At 44.5% G+C, this 21,091-nt stretch overlaps 2 protein-coding genes across 5 annotated transcripts; one reads left to right on the top strand and one right to left on the bottom strand.

The window, feature by feature from the left end:
* Positions 1 to 405: 405 nt before the first annotated feature.
* Positions 406 to 17,106, bottom strand: ago2 (argonaute RISC catalytic component 2). 4 transcript variants are annotated; one of them, XM_040188094.2, is made up of 20 exons: positions 16,857 to 17,106; positions 15,520 to 15,567; positions 14,126 to 14,306; positions 13,907 to 14,027; positions 13,609 to 13,790; positions 13,003 to 13,139; positions 12,777 to 12,911; positions 12,431 to 12,518; positions 12,007 to 12,154; positions 11,794 to 11,913; positions 11,360 to 11,482; positions 11,071 to 11,204; positions 10,472 to 10,656; positions 10,106 to 10,265; positions 9,935 to 10,025; positions 9,620 to 9,814; positions 9,160 to 9,294; positions 8,903 to 9,004; positions 8,613 to 8,812; positions 406 to 8,505 (listed from the first exon to the last, which is right to left on the bottom strand). In XM_040188094.2, the coding sequence occupies exons 1-20, from the start codon at positions 16,873 to 16,875 to the stop codon at positions 8,397 to 8,399; spliced, it is 2,613 nt and encodes an 870-aa protein (XP_040044028.1). In that variant the 5' UTR covers positions 16,876 to 17,106; the 3' UTR covers positions 406 to 8,396. The 4 variants fall into 4 exon arrangements, with proteins under 4 accessions (XP_040044028.1, XP_040044027.1, XP_077937880.1 ...); XM_040188093.2 differs by having other exon boundaries at positions 2,468 to 8,505; positions 9,160 to 9,300; XM_078081754.1 differs by having other exon boundaries at positions 2,468 to 8,505; positions 9,160 to 9,300; positions 14,126 to 14,323; positions 15,522 to 15,567; positions 16,857 to 16,997.
* Positions 17,107 to 17,136: 30 nt separating this feature from the next.
* On the top strand, positions 17,137 to 21,091 carry dlx5a (distal-less homeobox 5a). Its single transcript, XM_040188110.2, has 3 exons — positions 17,137 to 19,754; positions 20,172 to 20,356; positions 20,551 to 21,091. Exons 1-3 carry the CDS (start codon positions 19,397 to 19,399, stop codon positions 20,863 to 20,865), a joined length of 858 nt encoding a protein of 285 aa, XP_040044044.2. The 5' UTR covers positions 17,137 to 19,396; the 3' UTR covers positions 20,866 to 21,091.

Raw genomic sequence — 21,091 nt, 5'->3', positions numbered from 1 at the left:
CTCCTTTGAAAATTATAGGTTCAACCCTGAAGCTTAATCCAAATCTGTTCTTCACAACAGACAGAAAAACCAAAGGTGTCACTAATAACGCTCTTTCTAGGTGTTTCCAACCGCATTAATAGCATATGGTGACAATAGGTAAAAATGTTCTAACTGATTTACGCTTGAATTAAACAGTTTTCTAAAGCCATTAAAGGTTTCTGCCATTTATTGCCCTCTACACGTTACGGTGGTAGAAGCACAAAACGAGTAATGGTTGAATCCCATTTACCTGTCATGTGTAGTATTGTGCATGCTGGCTCACGTCACACTGTTAAGACTGAATGTAAGTAACACATGCGCCTGCTCTTACTTTGACAAGTCCAAATGTCTGCTGTGAAAACCCCCCCAGAAAAGTCACAGGAAAACTTGAAACATTTTATTAATTAACGCAACTTACAGTCAAGCCAAAAAGTGAACTATATTAAGTGATACGTATTCACATTATGTCCTAACGGGGTTTACAGCATATCTTGTGTTGTGTAAGCATTATTGTTAACAAAAATAAGGAAATGTAGAATAGAAATCAAAGCTGACACCTTTACAACAACAAAACACGAGGAGCTTAGCAGTGGATGTGAACAATTTAAAAATCGGCAACATAAAAGACCCTCATCAGAACAGGAATGACAGCAAATTCAGTTTTGGCATGTCTTGGTTTAAATAAACGGAAAAGTGAGAGAGAGAAAAAAAATACAACTCTGAGCTCAAAATGACACTTGGAGGGAGGTTTGAATTCACACGGCTGTGCAGGGCTGCCTTTGCCAAGAGACTTTGGTCACTTTGCTTCAAAAGGGGAAAAAACACAATGCAGAAAATGAAAATGGCCCAAGAGGGAAAAAAAAACTAAAAAAAACTAAAAGAAGATTGTCTCTTTTCCTTGAATGAGTAGACTACAATTCCAGAAAAGCCGCTACATTCAGAGGAGGTAGATAACGAGACGCGAAGAACAGGAGAACGTGGTGTCTGGATGGGAATCCAGCTCTCTTCCAAGTCGGTGAAATTGAAGCGCGTCATTTGCTCAACTTTAAGGCCAAATAGGAACCTTGCGTATAGATCGAAGGCTGTTTTAAGACACCGGTGCAGGTGGCGGGACAGGGGGGCGATAAGGGGCAGGGACACAGTAAGCAGATACAGCCCTTTAAAGACAATACCTGAGTCAACAGTCGTGTTTTACCACAGAGCCTCGCTGGACGCTTTGTGAGCGTCAACTCGTCGTCAACTAAACCCGATCATTTTTTTGGCTACACCGATTATATATATATATCTATATATATATATAAAAAGACAAAAGGACAGAAATATGATGCAGCTACATGTGATGATCTGATTTGCGTAGAAATTGCATAAATGACATCATCATTTGGCCGCGAAGTGTTAACGCCCTCCTGTTACGATTCACTGGTTGAGGCGCGTGCACAGCCAGTAGTGACATTCAAACCTCCCAAATGGGGGAAATGGAAAAAAATGTATTGGACAATATGAAGTACATTACAGAAAAAAAAAGTAAATGCAGCATATATCAGGCTTGTGAGGTACTTCATGAATATATATAGATATACCAACCTTTTTAGAAAAGCTCTTCAAAGTCATATTATTCCTTATAATTCCTATTGATACCATAAAATACCTCGTCAGTTATTTCTTTTTACTTTTTGAGACTGCTTTTGAAAGTGCAAAACACAAATACTGATCGTTCTATGCAGCATCTACACGCAAGGTTGCACGGAAAATCAAAAAGATGGAAATTATTCTCGTATGTGGCGCAGCAGATTTTCGTCAAAAGACTCGCAGACCCAATTTGAGGGCAGACGGAGTGGAGAGCAATCCGACGAAAAAAGAAAAGAAAAAAAAAGGCACACATAAAAGGACTACAAACACCCTGCGTGTCTTCAGTTCTCTGTAGTGATTCGCCACAGAGCCTCACGTGTACCTTTCGTTGGAAGTTTGCACTGTTCGGTTACCTGGCGAAAGCAGGTTCAAATATTTATATTTCCCTTTGTTAATTGTTTCATGCAAAAACTTTTGTTGTCTGGCTGGTCGTAGGAGCGGCGGAGAGGATCATCTTGTCGTAGCACTGGGTCGACACCGCGTGGGGGGCGGGTGGGGGCTGTTGGCATTTGGATCACGTGGAGTGCACCGCAAAGTATCGTTTGAATGGCTAAAAGTGGAAACATGTTTATGGAGCGTTGGCCCCCGTCGCAAAGACACACTAACCACCAACAGGCCCCCCGACTACTTCCTGCTGGAATACGAACACGCTGACGGAGTGAACGGCAGACGCTCCGTGACGCCACGTTAGTCGACAAACCGCCCTCGGTGGATTCCGCTGCTTTCTTTTTTGTTGAAGGACTCGCATGAAACGATGAGACTCCAATTACAGATATTTGGTCCCCCAGAATGCAACCAACCAGTCAGACGCCATCACTCGGTTCTCCATTTTAATAAAAAGGTCAAAGAAAAGAACAGTGCTCTGATACAATATTGGCTTGTATTTGTTTGGTCACAACAATTTGAGTTTTGATACCATTATCATCCACGAGGGCTAATATTAGCTAGCACCTGACACGGCTCTGAGGTAGTTTCTCCTTTTTATTTTTTCTTTCAAAGTTGGTAAATAAAAAGCAAAGTCATTCTGAAGATAAGAAATGCTTTGAAAAAAAATACAAAAATACCAATGAGTGTTGAACGGTCGGATACACGTAGATCTGTCGGGTGGCGTTGGTTTGGAAAGGTGACGCTAGGCTAAAGCTCCGTGGCTCCAAAATGTCCGCCGGACACAGCTGAAGCGCGCCGATCTACTCGATGGGCCAATGAAGGCCGAACGAGGGTGAAGCACAGAAGTATTTAGCTAAATGCTAATATGCTCCACACTACAAGAAGGTACAAAGGTTTACCAATGTCACCGTCTCAGTTTATTATGTTAGCATGCTAACATTCGCTAGCGTGTAGAGCGCTTACAGCTGCTCTTTAGCACCAACTATAAAGTACATCCGAGGCTCACAGGAGATTCATTCCTCGTTTGGACAAATTCAAAAAGTTAAGTCGATCTTTCGCCAAAATAATAATGGGTCTGTCGTTGGGAATAAATGAGTATGTAATTTATGCAAAGTTTTGTTCCAATCCATTGAGTACATTGAGGCGGAGGGATATTTCCAGAAGGGAAACCGTGACCTGCTGGTGGTCACCAGAGAAAACACCGGCTCAATAAGTACAATAGAAATGTTCTTCAAGGCACTTCTTTAAAAAACGCCTGGAGACCAAAACTGAGACCTAAGTAGTGAGAAGCCAAAAGGTGACTCGGCTGCATCCGGTGGACGTTAGGGAATAATGGGAATAATGGTTCTTTACCGGCTCTGCCAGTACCCCATTTGAATTTGTGCTCAATACGTTTGACTTGTAGCTTAAAAACACGTTAAAAATCAGGTAATCAGGAGGAAATTGGCATGATAAGAGGCTATCAAGGACAAAGTGATCCAGGAAGAGGAAACGTATACTCGCGGAAGCCAGACGACTGCCATGCAATTAACAAACTGTGCTTTTCAAGACCCGGGGGAAAAAAACAAAAACATGTATAGGAATACAATCTCCAAATTATTATTTTTTAAATAAGTAAGGAACAGAAGCAAAACTCAAACAAAAAACCTTTAGCTTTCAAGTGTCCCAGCGCTAAAAAGTTAGTGAGCTGAACTTTGGGAAGATTTTACAGGACAGGAATATCAGAGCAGAGGGCAGACGCCAAAAATCTAACAGCAAACACCATAGCAACCATCATATATGTATATATATATATATATACACACACACATACCCACACACACATATATACATATACACACACACACACAGCTCTTATATGTTACAGCTACCCAGACCAGCATGACGGCAGAAACAGAAAAGATGACCACGCTTTGCAACAGTGTACAACGTTTGCCTCCTGAGACTACAGCAGCAGACCCCCAGAGGAGGAACATCTCCGCCGGAGATCTGCATACCTCCTGTTAATCAAGACGATACCAGCTGGGAGGAATCAATGAAATATAAGAAAAAAAAAAAAAAAGAAACATACTTTCTGCAATTATTAAAAGCCTATAAATAAGAGGAATAACAAAAAGTAAAAGGCTGTACACAGAAGCAAACATATATAGTATAAATGTACTGGGTACTACAGACCAAGCAAGCTCTAAGTACATTCATTGTTATTATTTGGAGATAGGAAAATAGGTTCTACTCTACAAGAGGTTTATTCATGTCAGCAATAGGTTCTCTACAAGAGACGGATGAGAGGCAGAAAGGAGAAACTTTACTAAAAAACGGATGTATCGGTCGTTGCTTCATTGGAAGTCAGGCTGTATTTCATTCCAATAGCATTCAAAAGGTAGAGAGAAAAAAAAAAGGAACGTAAACTGCTGATTGTTGGACTTTGAGTAATTGAATCCCAGCCTCTTTCAACCAAACACTTATAGATATTTGCTAAAGTAGAGGAAAACAAATGGAATCAATAAAATAAATGTAAAACCTAAATCAGCTAATGATGATATGCAGTTTAGCTTACAAACCAGCCATGTCTACAAGACGCCCTTTCCTAATGTTGGACATTCAACGCTACGGAAAAATGGCCAAACCGAGGTGGAGTGATGCCGTCGGGGTTTTGCCACTAGGAGAGAAGCGCCACCTTCATCCCGCGTGGAGCATCCACCTATTGGCTCCACACAGTCTCCATGTAGCTCAGTATGACCAAGCAGATTTATGTAAGAAAAGGAAAAGCTACGTGAACTGTAAGGGAGGACTGTACTTTTTGAGGAGCCACAAATGTCGGCTCTTTTCTAAACAACAGAAGTGGGGAAAAGAAGCTGCCAGTGGACCATCGGATAAACTCTCTCAATGCTGCAGCAGCTACAACAGTCTCTCCTTGTTTAGTGCAAAAACAACAAATCGTCAAACGTTTTTGACTTCCATCTCCAGGGGAAAGCAATGGCGCTGGGATCTGATATTTTCAAGGTGCTGGTATAAAAAAAGGTTGTGTTAAAACACAAACGGGAGAAGAACAATTTACAAAGACCGCCTGCGGAAACGTTCTGGATTTCAGCACCCGCCCACTTTCCCGCCCTCCACGCAATACGACGTTCACGTTTCCAAACGCGCACACACACGCCCGACAACGGGGCTCCGCCTCCATCAGGCTGCATCTGTTACCATCGACGGACACACGTGCACAAAAAAAATTTGAAAAACAAAAGTCAGATTGTGCGCGATGGCCCGATAGCACGAATTAGCTCTGCGGTGATTCTGTAAGTGGTTGAAGGCTCAAATCTCTCACACACACACACACACACACACACCGTAAAACCTTCTTTCTTCTCTTTTCTACATGCGCAAACCCTTTTTTCCGGCTGAAGAGGCTCTTTCTCTCCGGCTCGGCCCCACTTGGGTACTTTAACTGTGTTCTCCAACTCAAGGATATATGCAACGATCACAGCTGACGTGGGCTTTGCATCGGTGGTCTTACTGCTCGGGTGGAAAAGTCTGATTCCATGGGGTGCATAGCATAAAAGGAAAGAACGCAGGGAAAGAGGCGTGCGAGTACAAACACACTGCAGGAATTTGGTCATACAGCTCAACGCTCAAAAACCCTAAAAAGAAAGAAAAACAAAAAACGTCCTCTTTTGTCAGTTTGAGTAAAAACACCAAATGAAATATCACAATACTACATCAACCGCGTAAAAGCGCGTTTGCCGTCGTGCCGCGGCCAACGTTCCAACACCTCCAATGTCAATGCGACACTCACACAATGCCAATTAGATAGATAGCAGGGGTAATTATACAGAAATGGCCAGCGGTGTGATGTTACCATAACACTTGAACAGGTAACAAGAGGTAGAACACACGGCCATTTCCATACAATTACGCCGGTGTCGCGGCGCCAGATGAGGAACGCGCGCGCCTACGAGGAGTCGCTCCAACGCTCGGCTATCGAAAGTGCATCCAAATTTACACGTTGCGAGACCAGCACCGATTAGAACAATATTGACATCATAACAGTAAATATCAAGTACATGATTTCTTTTTCTTTTTTTTCTGAATGCCCCACAAAACACAGTCAGTCGGATTTCTAGTTGCTTTACAGGTAATGAGTAAAAAGAGCAACAGAGAGGTCGTCAAAAAGGGGGAGAGAGAGAGAAAAAGATCCTCAAAATGACAAAAGCATCTTTTTTTAAGCGTACACGTTAAAAAGCCTCGATGATCAGTCCAGTGAGGATTTAAGGTGACTTACAGTGAAAACCTCTAGCACCTAGAATCAAGATGGCCTCTTTGTGCTTCCAAGTTCTCTTGAATATTAATCGTGTAAAAGTTTTGTAATCTTGTTTGGCTAAGAAAGACTGTGTGTTACAAAGGATATACCAAATATTCAGGCTACAAAACCTACGATGTTACAAATGACCATAAATACTTCATCCTGTTAGAGAGGCATGAAGATGCTGATAAGCACTAAGAAACGCTACTAAATGCAACATGCTTCCCAAAAAAAAAAAAAAAAAAAGAAACCTGATTATCTATCTCTATAAATGACCTTAATTCATGGGAGATATGCCACTGCTAAATCTCTTGGTTAAAAAGGATGCATAGTTAGAAAATATGGACTACTCGCCTCCAATCAAGACTATACAAACATTCGCTAGCTCAACTTAGTAAAACGCAGGTGGGATGTTAGGAAATGTCTAGAATTATTAGTAAGACCGTAACAGTCTTAGAAGGCAAGATAATATTTGCATTTAAAATCTGTATACAAATAGACAGTGTTAATTTAGACTACATATGGGCCATTAAAAAGAATTCATAATAATAATATCGTCAGCAGCCTCCACTGAAAGCGTATTCAAAATATACCTCATTACCAACATTACTATAGAATATAAAGACTCACAAAAAGTCATTTGCATAAAACCCAAGCTTTTGTGCGACGACTGCTCCCGATTCACGGAGCAAACCCTAGTTGTGGTTGTTGTTGTTTTTAAGGGGATTTCAATCGGTTTAACTCTGAAGCGGTGCAGCTTTTGCTCCACTGTACCGAACGCCTTGATATTGAGACGGCACACAAACATCCCGCCCAGACAAACGCAGCGCAGGAAACACCGCCCTGCTGCTATATACATTAAAGCAAACATACAAGTAGGGTTAATGTGTAAAAAGGAAGAAATTAACTACGATCTCAAATGTCTAAAACTGAGTCCGCTACATGCAAATCCATTACAAAACCGATTGAAATTAATTAGACTTTAAAACGGGAGGTAAAAAAAAAAGGTGGCCCTCCATGTTGATTTCTAAATCATGGGTCTCGTCAACACGGCTCAGACTACATGAAGAGGTTCTCCTGGTTGGGAACCGGTCCCAATACACTACGTCTTGGCATGGGAACTGGGTCACTGGAGGAACTATTTCAGTCCAGACCAACAATCGCTGTCCTCCAGACGCCCGTCTGACCCCCAACAGCCCTCAGCTAGAATGGACTAAGTGTCGGTTCAAGGGTTGATGACAAATCTGACGCAACGAATCCTTTAGCAATTGTCACCAGATTTGGCATAATGGTCGTCAGTGACGAATGTGGACAACCCAGCAAATATGGGTCTAATTTTTCATAGTTTTACACAGAAACGACAACAGAAAGGTGGTCTCAAATGGCACATTTCATCATAGTGCCCCACGTAAAACACAAAAAAAAAAAAAAAAAAAAACACACACACAACCCTCTCAATAAACTAAGTACTCTTGTCCTGATTGAAGTACCCATTCTGGTCAGTGCACTGATTGGCTGATAAATAATGTTTGTTGGAGGGGCAGATCTTTAGGCATATGAACAGTGAACAGCCCCCTTTTCTTTTGACGAATTTGATCCTTCTCCCCTGAAGCACCCAGCGCTGTAAAACAGATGCAAAGAGGAGAAGGAGGGTAATTGGTTTCTTTCTTAATTGTAAACCCCCTCATATGTATACGACGCATTAGTTTAGATATTTCTTCCAAACGTCTCCTTTCGTTCTTTGCAACATATTTTCCCTATGACAAATGCAAACGCACAATAATGCACATGTAAAAAAAAAAAAAAAACTCTTCCAGCACAAACCCCAATAAACAGGGATTCTTTTGCATCCTACAGTCTAATAGCTGGCTTTGTTGGTTAGGTTCGGGGCGGGGGGGGGCTGCAGTACAATTGTAGACCTATGGGTAACCGGCAGGCCCGTTTCGGAGGGAGATCGCTGCGTGTAAACCACCGGGACTATCTACAGCCCACTGGAGACCGGCGAGGGGTAGTGTGTTCCGTCAGTGGGGTCTCGCCCACGCCAACCTGGAGTCGTGTGCTCTCAGGCAAAGTACATGGTGCGCAGGGTGTCCTGGTGGATCTGCACGGCCTTGGCCAAGGCCTGCTGGTCGCGCCCGTTGCTCTGGCCCGACGTGTGACTGCCCTCAGCACTGAAAGAAGCAAAGCGGTACAATTATAGAACTGTAAAAAAAAAAAGGGGGGGGGGGTCGCCTGAACCTTTCCGGCAACCCTGGATTGAGCCGAACACGGCGCCTACCTGTCGTGCTCCTTGTCCACCAAGTGATAGCGAGCCCGGAAGGCCACCAAATGGGCGTAGTAAGCTGGTGCTGGGATGGAAACTGAGCGGGTGCAGCGCACATAGGTGTGGCATAGCTGGTAGGTGAGGACCTGCAGCTCGTCCGAGGAGAAGTGGTTGTCGTCCCAGAGCACATGGTAGTGAGACGGCCTGCTGGTACCCTGCAAGGAGTGAACGTGGTGTTGCTTAGGTGGTCTTCATGCACAAAGCAAAAGCCATTGAATCGGACCCCTTTCTCTTAAAGCGCTCACCTGAATGCCAGCGTGACTGCAAAGGTAGAAGTCAAATTCTGATGGGTGAGTGATTTTGGTGTCCACTGTGGTGCCTGCAGGAATGTTGCCGCTCTTGCCAACCTGCAATCATGCATTAGTAGGTTACGATGGTTTCCTTACGGGATGTTTTTTCTTTAGGATAAAGAAAAACGTGAAATTGGAGCAAAGTTAAAAAATAAAATATTAAAGAACACAAACACTGTCTGCAAAACTTCCCACGGTGACTCCATACTGACCCTCTCGTTTCTGTCCATACAGAAAAGTCTTGTGTGGTGTCTCTTCTGCACGACCACAAAGGTGATGCCGGGCTGGTAGTCCTTCTCCAGCTTGATGCAGGCCTCGCGGATCGCCAGCAGCTCGTGCTGAAGGACCTGCATCTCAAGAGTCAATAAGATAGATGATCAAATCCACCCGAGCAACACGCACAACATTTACACAGACACAGGATTTACTCACATGGCCACTACTGCCCAGCACACGCACACACACACACACACACACACACACACACACACACACACACACACACACACACACACACACACACACACACACACACACACACACACACACACACACACACACACACACACACACACACACACACACACACACACACACACACACACACACACACGTCTATATTGCTGCGATATTTAATAGGTCACTCGGATTCATCCCTGATATGTGTATCACCTGGTTGAACTGGCCCTCGGAGATGCCGTCGCGGTAGTAGATGATCCTGGTGGGCTTGAAGCGGGTGGACTTGTAGAATTGGATGAGCAGCTCCCTCACCATGGTGGCCAGGTCTTGGATGATGTCCTGCCGATGCTGCTGCACCCGCACCGTGGCACAGTACCTGCTGGGATGGGCGTCCATACTGCCGACAACCTAAAACGTGGAGATACAATTTAGCGTTGCATGAGACAAAAAAAGAAGCTGAAACGCTGTTTTCAACGATGAACTTCTATGTGCACACGTTCCGCCTTGTGACGAGGAGGCTTTACATACCGCAGCAATGGACGGCTTCTTCCCATCTCCCGCGGGAGGGTGAGTCACGTCGGCACCGAGGAAGATCACGGGCTGCTGGAAGACCAACGGCCTGGAAACCACAACGCAGACACATGAGGGGCGAGCTCCAAAGACGTCCGCACGGGTTCAGTTATCGGGATCTTCACCCACCTGCCCTGCGGGAGGAGGATGTTGTTGACCCCGCCCAGCTTGACGTTGATCTTCAGACAGAGGTTGGAGAGGGTCTGAGGCGTCGTCTTCTGAACGTTCTTCACCTGCACGCACTGCGTGGCCATGCCGAGCACCGTGTCGCCAACGCGCTTCACCTCAGCTGCAACGCCAAACATCCAGCGATTAAACACGATCCGGCCCAACGCTGGCGTTAGGGTGCTGGATCACATGGGGCGCGGGCCGGCATACCGACCGATCGATAGCCTAGGCTGTAAATACCAACGTCCTGGAAGTGTCTAATCTCCAAAGCAGGAATATAAAATCATGCCAAACGACACAACAGATATGCACGAGAGGATCGCTCACCGTAGACGGGCGTCTTCCCCGGCAGGATGACCACCACCAGCTGGAGGCCCTGGTAGGTGTACTTGAGGTGCCTGAACATGGGCTCCACGCTGTCCGCTCCCTGGGCGTACTTACAAAAGCACGGCTGACCCTGGATGGGCATCCCTGCATCCCTGGAGATCTTCCTCAGCTGATCTGTGAACGCCCTGAAACAGGGTGGGGGAGGGCGTTTATTTATAGTCCAGTGAAGCTTAGAGGATGGGATTGCAAAAGGATATAAATTCTTTGAAAGCTGACAACTAAAAATAAATAAATGAATGCAACAACAACAACAACAACCTTAATTAACTTAGCAACACTGGAAATTGAGAACATTACGTTTTCTCTGAATAAGCTGATGATCAACATACACGCTCACCAAAAAACTGACCCAATAGAGGCCCGAATCAAATGAGAAAGCATTAAGCCGTTGCTACAACCGTGATTGCAACATTTGACATTGTGTTTTTGCACTTCTACAAAAATAAATTTAAAGATGAAACAGACCACCGGCCTTAAAACACGGGCTGCCTGCCGACATCCCAACACACAGCACATGCACACGATGAAACCTCACTCACTTGAGCAGGAGCTCCGTACACTGCCTCTGTGGAGCAAAGCAGGCGATGGCCCAAACTTTGATCTCGATGCCGGTGTGGAACTGCTTGTTCCTCATGTCCCACACGCCCTGGATCGGTGTGGCTATTGCTTTGTTCTGCAAATCGCAGAAGGCAAGCAGGCTCATTAGAGCCCGTCACTCTACACAAGATGAAGTTATCCCAACAAAACGTAACACCAACACGTGCTGAAGATATTTGCAGTAAAGTGAAAAAGAAAGAAAAAAGGTACGAGCCGCCATCAACAACGTACCCTGCCTCCATACAGGATGGAAGGTGCTTGTAAGACACGGCCGTTCACTTCTGTCATCTCGTCTCGCACCATCACGCCAAACTCACGCACGTAAGGGTCAGTGTTGAAGTTGGCACTTCTCATCTGGTGGAGAAAAGAAAAAACGGCACAGGAGTGGAATTAAATTAAATGGAAAGAGGACATCACAGAGAGACAGCAAGCCCCCGTTGATGCTAAAGGGGGCCTTACATAATACTGTGTAAGGCCCCCTTACAATCTCCTATATTGCTTCATTGCTCGGTTTTCTTTACAGGTTGTGCTACTCTGGGACGCCGAATAGTTTAACTTGAATCAGATTAAATAAATTGTAAGAAATGGGTTCTACATGATCACTCGTGGTTTCTTAAAACAGTACAAATCTTATCTTATTGTTAGGTAAGGTTACGTTAACTCACCAGTTTGCTAATCTCGTCCTGGCGGTCAGGTGCCGATCTGGCGGTGGCCCGGATCATAGTGGAGGTCTGATTGTCGGTCAGCTTTTTGATGCAGCGCTGTCCCGCCACTATGTTACACACCTGGGGAGGACACGCGGGGAAACAAAGCGGGTTCAGAGGGCAGATCCATGATGCATTGGGGGACGCGTCGCAGAGCAGATAAGCGGCGCTTACCTCCAGAGGTAGGTAGGTGTGCTTCTGCTCCTGCCCCACCTGTAGACACGGGAGGTGGGGATACCTCAGGATGAGCTTGTACTTGTCTTTGAAGTACTGTGCTACTGTGCATTCGATAGTTTGGCCGTTCTCCTGCTGCAGGGGGAACCTGAGGGGAAGCACATAAACGGGAAAAATTAGGAGAAAAAAAAAAAAAGAATAATTTCCCCCCCCCCCCCCCCCCCATCAGATAACACTTTATTTGAATAAAGAAATGCATGAATGCAAGTCTGTCTATATTGTTCGCATTTGCGGTGTATTACATAATTATGCATTCTTCTATGTTCCGTGCACATTTTGCATTGACTGCAGCTTAAGTACATCAGCATGAGTCCGATCAATGATGATGAAGTGAAAAAAAGAGGCGCTACAAGAGGTTTCTTACGTCTGGTGGCTGGCGGGTCTTCTGGTCACATTGCACACTCTGTACTTCCTCTTCATCTGCCCACAGTGAGTGATCTCCACCTTCAGGCCTGGAAGATGGAATCCCAATGAGGGAAAACAGAATAATGATTACAAATATATTTATATTATTTTTATATTTATTATTAGATTATATATGCCAGTTTTGAATGGCACGTGACTAAAGAAAACGGAAGGGTCGTATAAAAATCTAATTGTGAACAGATGTCAGAATTAAAACGAATTTTTAAAAAGAAAAAGACTTTGAAATGAAATTGACAAGCAAAGACTTCCGTCGCTACTACTGAGAGCTCCTGAACTGTTCTTACCTTTGATTTCCTTTGTAAACTTCACTCGTTGCGAGTCAGTTAAGGGCTTCTGTTGTTCTTCAATGCTTTTGAAATCCAAGACCTCACACATGAACTCAATGACAGGCTGAGCTTTGTAGAACGCGGTGGCAGAAACTGCAAAAGGAAACATGGCACGTGGGAGTGAGGCTCACGCGGGGAAGAACTCGACGAGACACAACTGTGTACCATCAGCCGCCAGCGTTACCATCGATGTTGAGCATCATTTTCCAAAGGGACGGTCTGACCGATTGGTGGAAGCCAAACCACACCTCTCTGCCGCCACCGAGGGGGTTCGAACAGCCCTCCGAGGGCGTGAAGAAAGAGCGGCCCACCGGCGTGTACCTGTAGCAGAGGGGTCAGTGGTGAAACCGTGTGCTGGAGACAGAAGTTAGTCAACAAACTATTACAAAAAAAACACACAAGAAAAACAGCACGTCTCTACGGGTCGATTGTCTCTGCACGCCGGAACAAATGTACGCCGATCGCAGCGACTTAGATGGATGAAAATCGGGTAGCGCCACACTTTTCCATCACGCTCGCTGCAGTCCAGCTGGGTTGGATTGGTTTCACCCGGGTGGTAAATTAAGTTGGTTTCGGTCAATTTCCATTTCGCCACTGGATCTCACTCATTGGAATCGCAAAGCTTTTTAACGTGCCGTGAGTCACACACACACCTGCTGAGTCACTGCCGGTGTGCGACTCACAGCACGTGAAAAGCATTGAAAGAATAATCCACTGAGGTCGTTTGACAACAATGGGCAGGGCAATCATTCATTCATTCATCCATAGATTGTATTAGTTTTAAACCCACCTCATAGAGGGCAAATGTCTCATGACCACATCCAAGGCTTGGACGGTCTCAAATGGGACGCTGGGCAGCCGCCCCGCCAGCGCCTCGTGCAGCGCCTGCAGGCTAACGCAGGACACCCACTTGATTGACACTTTGAAGCTGCGGTCTTTGCCTTCGCCGGGAATGGTCACCTCGAGCTCCACCTGGGTGGGAGACGTGAAAGAAAAGATAAAAAGGACGGAGGCCGCGCTGTGCTATCCGAGACTGAACACCTTTGGACACAGATGTATGCATTTTGCCTTGCATGCAGTGTACATACCTTGTCTCGGCCTATAGGCAAGGGCATGGCAGTGTAGAGATTCTTCCTCCCGTCGTACACTGGCTTTCGATCACCAAAGATCTGCGTTTTAAAGTGCTGGACCATGTGCTCCACGATTTCCCTTGGGAACAAAATGAAAACAAATAAATGACATTTCCCCAACTGACCCGCCACGGGCCCCGGAGGGGGGGTGGGGAGCGGCGACATACTGATACGTACCGGTTGACCCTCCTGGGGCATTTCTCAGGCTTGATGTCAATGTCATAATGGTAGACCTCCAATTTGGGGATTTCCATTTCAAAGAAGTTGGCCTGGAGCTTGATTGTCCTGCCCATGGTGCCAAAGTCGGGCCTTGATGGTGGCTTGAACACATATTCTGGCACTGGGGAGGATGGCGGGTCTAAAACAGGGGGGTCAAATGTAGGAAAGTGGCAAATTGCAAAATAAGGATCACATTCTATGGACATCTTGCATCGTGATAGCGCAATAAGTATGTTTTGACAATGTGACGTATACAGTAATCCCTCGTTTATCGCGGGGGTTACGTTCCGAAAATGACCCGCGATAAGTGAAATCCGCGAAATAGAAAACTTTTTTTTTTTTTACAATTAGCAACTATTACATGTATACAAATACAGTGACTCGCGTGTAGGCCGTTTCACTGCTCTTCAGACTGGGCCGCTGCATCCTGACTGCGCTCTGCAGTGTTCTCTTCTTCTGAAGCCCGCGGTGCAGGTGTGTTTGTTCGGGAGAAGAACATAGTGATAGGCAGCTGTTGTCGCTCTTTTTTCTTCTTTGCAAAAAGATCCTTGTACACCGACATGCCACCATCGATTACGTTGGAGAACTGTAATGAACGGCTCGGGAGTGAGTTTTTAGCGAATCAGAATGCAGAGCACAATGCACCAAAAAAAAAAAAAATGCAATATGAAAATCCGCGAAATAGCGAATCCGCGATAAGTGAACCGCGAAGTGGCGAGGGATCACTGTATACGCATACATAAAATGACAGTGTGGTGTATCAAAACCACTTCTGCCATGTCAACTAGTACCAAGTTGTAGTTCTCAAAAATACCGATGATAGAAAAATTTATTTAAAGAAAAGCTTGCACGCCATTATAGAATCAATTCTCCCTTTACATCTAACACCTGGCTTTGTTAGCTGAATGAAATTACTATTGACGTTGTGAGCAGACCGGCATGCATGTGTGAACATTAGGACCGTCATCATCGGCTGACAGGCTGAACCTAGAAGCTTTGTATCTGCCACATAAGATATTAGAGGGAGACTGGCTGACCCTCTATTCCCCTCGACGCCTTATCTTTGTGCGTCAGCTCTGTCCAACAGAACAACACCCATAACACCCAGTAACGCACTGTGGCTTTAGACTGGGAGGTGTCTTCTTTGGAGTCTCACTTACAGCAGCAAGCAACAAGTGTCCCATTTCCTGGACAATTTATTTATTCAGTTGGACGATTTAATCACAGCTGAAAGCAGTGTAGATTGTGTTGTGATGCTTGTATGGTGTAATAAAAAGAAGGAATAAAAGGGTGATGTTGCCACTTAAACTGGACACATGCTGGGACCAGTATAAGCTCACGCTTAAGCTTACCAGAGCCTGTTGACCCAGTGGAACGGGGTCCCTCTTGCATCTCGGTGGCTGCAGAGGACATAATACAACATTGTGAATGCTCAAAATCCATTTGATCCGATACCGACTGTAACTCACTACATACAACAGGGGAAACATACATTTGGGTCAGTTAATACATGACAGAAATAAAAGGTTTACTCATTTTACGAGTTAAGTCTTAAGAACTTAAGAAGCAAGTGGCAAGAAAAAGAGAAGAGGCGCAAAGTAACATTCATACACACTGGTAAATTTCGATTGGCAGAAGCTAAATTCAGAAGGTTCTCCTCTCTTATCGCAACGAGAATGCCGTGGTCCACATTCAAGGGTGGCTTTTTCAAAAACTCTTATCAACATGCAAACAGATTGCCAGACTACTTGATTCCTCCCAACTCGGTTAAAGCTACCCTTTCTCCTGGAAAAGATCTTTCCTGGAAATGGCCTGATCAAACTCTTCATTTGGTACAAAGGAAAACAAGAATTCCGTCAGGCAGCGTGGGGGGGAAACCGAGGCAATTACTAAATCTAAGAAATACAATATAGTGTTGTTATTGTTTGTGCATGTTTTTCCTTGGAATAAAAAAACCTAGGACGCAGCAACAGCTACAATATTCTAACATATTTTTATACTCCCCAAAAAAAAAAGAGTAAAGAGTCATCTGACACCAAACTTCATATGCTTAACTTCGTGGGTTTTATTAAACGTTCTATGTTATAGTATACATTACGTTATACATTGACACCGAGATCGGAGGGCTTCGGAAAATGTGAACCGTGGGCGAAAACGTTGAAACACAACTAAATTAAAGTTAGATACTGTAAGCTAACGACCGCTAAGATTGGTGATTAGATAGCATGGTCGGCCGCTAAAAAAATGCTTTATCTCTGTACACATGCATCAGATTGTGAGACACTCATCGTAACGATCGCCGTGTTTACATTAGCACAGCGTATTGGGGAAAACATCCGCCGATCGATCCCACACCACGATATCAGATCGGGCTGCTACCAACATCAAGTTCGGGAAACGAGGTAACGTTAGCGTTGAAGCTAACTTGGCTAGCAGCGGCGTCTTGTTGTTGCACGCTAGCTAAGCTTGCTTTCCTAGTAGCAACACTACTTAAGACCGGGCTGCGTCTTATTGATCAACAAATCGGTTGCGATTCCCATGACTATTAGCAGAATTAAAAATGAGCCGAGTACGTGTGCCAGAAATATACATGTAGCAGCTAAATGCTACAAATTGTGTGTTCATTTTTGCTAGCGGCATCACTTAGCCGATGTTAGCCAAGTTAGCTAACGTTAGCCGCTCCACTTACCTCCAGGAGAGGAATACATTTTGTCGACTTTTTAAGCGCGTCGTGACGTACGGATACTCCACTTCAATTTGGCCAAACTCCACCGTAACTCATCCGTGATCGAAAAGTACGTCTATGTGCAAGAGCGAGGAATGCTGCTCAGTATGGAAATAAAGATATTTAGTTAGCCAAGTGGTAAATATTTGGAGTCGCTCATCCTCGGCACGGCCCCATCCCCCCAGCACACACAACGAGAGCCGAGAGAAAAGATAGCCGAGAGACGACCCATGCAGGCCAAGAGGTTCCCTCCCTTCTACTTCCGGCTTTGGTCACTCCCTGGCTTTGGGCAACCTTTTTTAACTTTGTGGTTGTATCTCACAAAATATGTATTTTGTTTTCCAATGCAGTAGTTTGAATTGCTAAAATTCAATTTGTATACGAATTATTTCCTCTATTATGTTCTGTAAATAAATATATGAATAAAGTTTTAGTACGTTTTATACGTTAATCTGATTTGGAGGGGAACTATCTTGTTATATGGTATGCGCGCGCTCCCAAGACTCGAAAACATAATGAACAACCCCAATATGGGTTTTCTTCACGAGAAGACGACCATTTGTCGTGAACTAAAACTATACAACACAACACATATAACATGTGAACGCGATACAGAGTGAGTAAAAAAACATATACTGTAGAAAAAACTTGTCCACAGCCAAAACAGCACAGGACGAAATTCGTCGCCGCAGTCGGAGGAGTACTTCCGGGGTACCAAAGTCAGGTAAGCCAACGGAAAAGTATTTAAACAATCTTTAAACACGTAGTCCCGTATACTATCGAACGTTATCTGTTAGTTCAAACATTGGAAAGGTGCGAAGGTGGTGTTTTAACGAGGTGAGGTAACGTTATACTTAGGGTTAGGGTTGTTGAGATTAATTGTCGGCTTGTATAAAAGACGGAATTTATGATTTATGGTATATAAATCTTGGTTTTGTAATGACGTAGCTACCTTACACAGGTAAGAGTTGAACGTTATGAGGTATAAATTATCTTCCAGTGAAAGAACGACGAAAGGGTAAATGCACATGTGTAATAGACTGTTATCCGTGACAAGCATCCGGCTTATTTCGGATAATTGAGTGCAATTAAAAATGTTGCCTCAAATAGCGTCTTAAGGGACAGCGCCCCCGCTGGTGGTTGAAGAGCATGGCTGTTTGGTTTGGAGAAACGGTCCTTGACACAACACCTGTCTAATAAATCTAGTTTCCTATTCACTATGTCTATTATACTGGGTACAATGTTATCAGTGCATGGTACAAAACCAATGATACTGGATACAATGTAATGGTAATCTATTTATTTCTAAAGACCTAAAGCGGTTTTCCCAAACTAGTTTGTCTTAATAATTGCGTGTTTCCCTTGATGAACAAAATAGATGGCTTCTTAAGGAGAGATCAGATTCTTCGTGCCCTTAAATTTGGTAAACACACAATGAAATATGATTACAATCGGCTGAACGTGGATGGCAGTTCTCCAGTTTGGCCACTGCTCGGCGCTGTTCACCACTGAATGTGAAGGCGCGTTGATTTTGAATTCTGGGCAACGGGCTTTGAAGATATGAATCTTCAATGACCACGTTGGGGGAGCTGGTCAATTTTTACTTTTTTTTTGTTGTTGTTCACGCCAATCTAAGTCAGTTGCCATTGATTTGAGAGAGAGAGAGAGAGAGAGAGAAAGGGCCATGGGGGTGGGTAACTATGTAAGGTGTTATAGAACATTACATGCATTTGATTGGCTGATTAATATATTCGTCCTATTGAACATTTTAACCCAGTCTATTTCTATATTGTGGAATTGGTCAAATCTAGTTACACACTATCTTATCCAGTTTAGTTTATGTGATGGTTAAAATTACAAATATTAACCAATGTGCTCAATAACATACTATATATGCTATTCATCATGTGCGATGATTGAAATATTGGATTTGTGTGCTGTCATTTAGTTTGGTGTTTAAACCCCACCACAATAAAATACAATTGAGCGGGATTTTAATATAATGTGTGTATACAAAACTAATACATTCGATCGTAATAACTGGTCCGTCTTGCAGCAGGAGGTCTTTTTTTAATAATTAAGTTTTAAGTAATTCATCCTCCTTAAACGTCGATTGGTGACACGGCCAGCACTTTAATTGCTCCCATTGATTGATCGTATAAAAACACAACAATGCAGCCTCATAGCCCGGGTGGTTTCCCCCCTATAAGAAAGCTGGCTGAGTGAATTGGGTGTAGCTGTGTATGTGTGCGCCTTGGCCAATGGAACCAGATCCTCCCTGCAGTGCGTAAGAGCGCGATTTAGGATTTAACCAAGTCTTTGCTGCGGGGCTGCCTGCAGTCTTCACCAGAGCCCGACGGCCCGAGAGCCTTTTCAACAATGCCAGTGTAGTTTCCACACCACTTTGGAGTCAGACCGCCTCGATTTTTTTCTTCTTCTTCTTCATCTTTAGTCTTTTGCGAATCAAAATAAAACAAAAAAAAACACGCGTTCCCTCTCGAAGTATGACTGGAGTATTCGATCGGAGGATCCCGAGTGTGAAATCTGCAGACTTCCAGAGCTCATTTCAACTCTCCACCATGCACCATCCTTCTCAGGAGTCGCCCACTTTACCCGAGTCCACCGCCACGGATTCTGGCTACTACAGTCCCGCCGGGGGAGTCACGCACGGCTACTGTTCGCCCAGCTCCACCTCGTACGGGAAGCCTCTCAACGCCTACCAGTACCAGTACCCGGGTGTAAATGGATCCGCTGGAAATTACTCGACAAAATCCTACACCGAATACAGCTCGTACGCGACGCCCGCTTACCACCAGTATGCGGGGACTTACAGCAGAGTGCAAGCCCAGCCGAGTCCGCAGGGTAAGGGCCGCAGATTCCCCACCTATTCTACTATTTGAAGAGAGAAGCATTGTTGGGTGATCACGAGACGATCACCTGAATTGCAATATGTAGGTTAAGAAACAACTTTGTCATTTTTCCCGACGGTTGCAGGCTGCCCCCCGATTTACTTAAATATCCAGAAAATGTGCAAAATGTGCATAATGAAGAAATATGTATGTGATGCTGATTAATGTTTATTTAACCGCGTCATTTAATAGGATTTGTAGGACATTTTTAACCAATTTTGATTTATATTAGATTTTCTGTTGGGTTTCACAGATTGGCGATGACCCACCCAAACAAAACAATACGCAGATAAAGATAGAATTACATTAAAAAGTATTTGCAATTTCTAATAGGCTCCCATACTTATGTTTGCTGCCGTTACTTCAACAGAAAAAGAGATAAGCGAGCCGGAGGTGAGGATGGTGAACGGCAAGCCGAAGAAAGTGAGGAAGCCCCGGACGATCTACTCCAGCTTCCAGCTGGCCGCCCTGCAGAGGCGGTTTCAGAACACGCAGTATCTGGCGCTGCCGGAGAGAGCGGAGCTGGCCGCCTCGCTGGGACTGACGCAAACACAGGTGAGATTCTAGAGCAAATTCTGCCGCGACTCATTTTGAGGTTAAATGTTTATCATGACCGTGACAGTATTGGTGTTTTTTTCCCCCCTGTGCGCCTTTTACGCACCGCGCCTCCTCCGAATCCATTGTTTCCAAAAGGCTGTATGCGATATTAATGCTGCCGTTTTCCCCTTTTGTTTTTTTTCCCGCTATAGGTAAAAATTTGGTTCCAGAACAGGAGATCAAAACTGAAAAAGATCATGAAAAACGGCGAGCTTCCCCCGGAGCACAGCCCCAGCTCCAGCGACCCTATGGTGTGCAACTCCCCACAGTCCCCGGCCGTTTGGGACACACAGGGCCCCTCCAGGCCGCATAGCCTACAGCCGCAGAACATCAACACGGCGGCCTCTAACTTTTTGGAAAACTCTGGGTCATGGTACACCTCAGCCGGAAGCGCCATGGCTGCCCACCTGCAGACCCCTAACTCGATACAGCACTCGTTGGCTCTTGGAGCGGGGACGTTATATTGAAAAAAAAACAAAAAAACAAAAAAAACCTGTTGTTCATTGCAGATCTTTTTTTTCTTCCTTTTTTCTTTTTTTCCTCCTTCTATGGGACTCGTGTTCAAAATTCAGAGGAATATGCAATGTATTTGACAGTCATAGAAGAAACGTGTAAAATGTGTAAATGTGTGCATGTAATTTATTGCATTTTGAAAGACTATTAAACGTTTAAATGGACAATGGAACTTTGAAA

This window comes from Gasterosteus aculeatus, chromosome 10 (genome assembly GCF_964276395.1).
Source record: "Gasterosteus aculeatus chromosome 10, fGasAcu3.hap1.1, whole genome shotgun sequence".
Classification (NCBI taxonomy): Eukaryota; Metazoa; Chordata; class Actinopteri; order Perciformes; family Gasterosteidae; genus Gasterosteus; species Gasterosteus aculeatus.
Note: the sequence above shows the minus strand (reverse complement) of the source record. Positions and strands in the feature narration are given on the sequence as shown.

Bases quoted from the DNA above. Each gene is read 5' to 3' on its own strand.
- ago2 (XM_078081754.1), bottom strand. The intron at 13,791-13,906 runs GTATGTACACTG...TCTCCCACCCAG, and splicing joins TGCCTATAGGCCGAGACAAG to GTGGAGCTCGAGGTGACCAT. The intron at 10,657-11,070 runs GTGAGTGAGGTT...ACCCTGTTTCAG, and splicing joins TGTACGGAGCTCCTGCTCAA to GGCGTTCACAGATCAGCTGA.
- dlx5a (XM_040188110.2), top strand. From the start codon at position 19,397: ATGACTGGAGTATTCGATCGGAGGATCCCGAGTGTGAAATCTGCAGAC. The intron at 19,755-20,171 runs GTAAGGGCCGCA...TTACTTCAACAG, and splicing joins AGCCCAGCCGAGTCCGCAGG to AAAAAGAGATAAGCGAGCCG. The intron at 20,357-20,550 runs GTGAGATTCTAG...TTCCCGCTATAG, and splicing joins TGGGACTGACGCAAACACAG to GTAAAAATTTGGTTCCAGAA.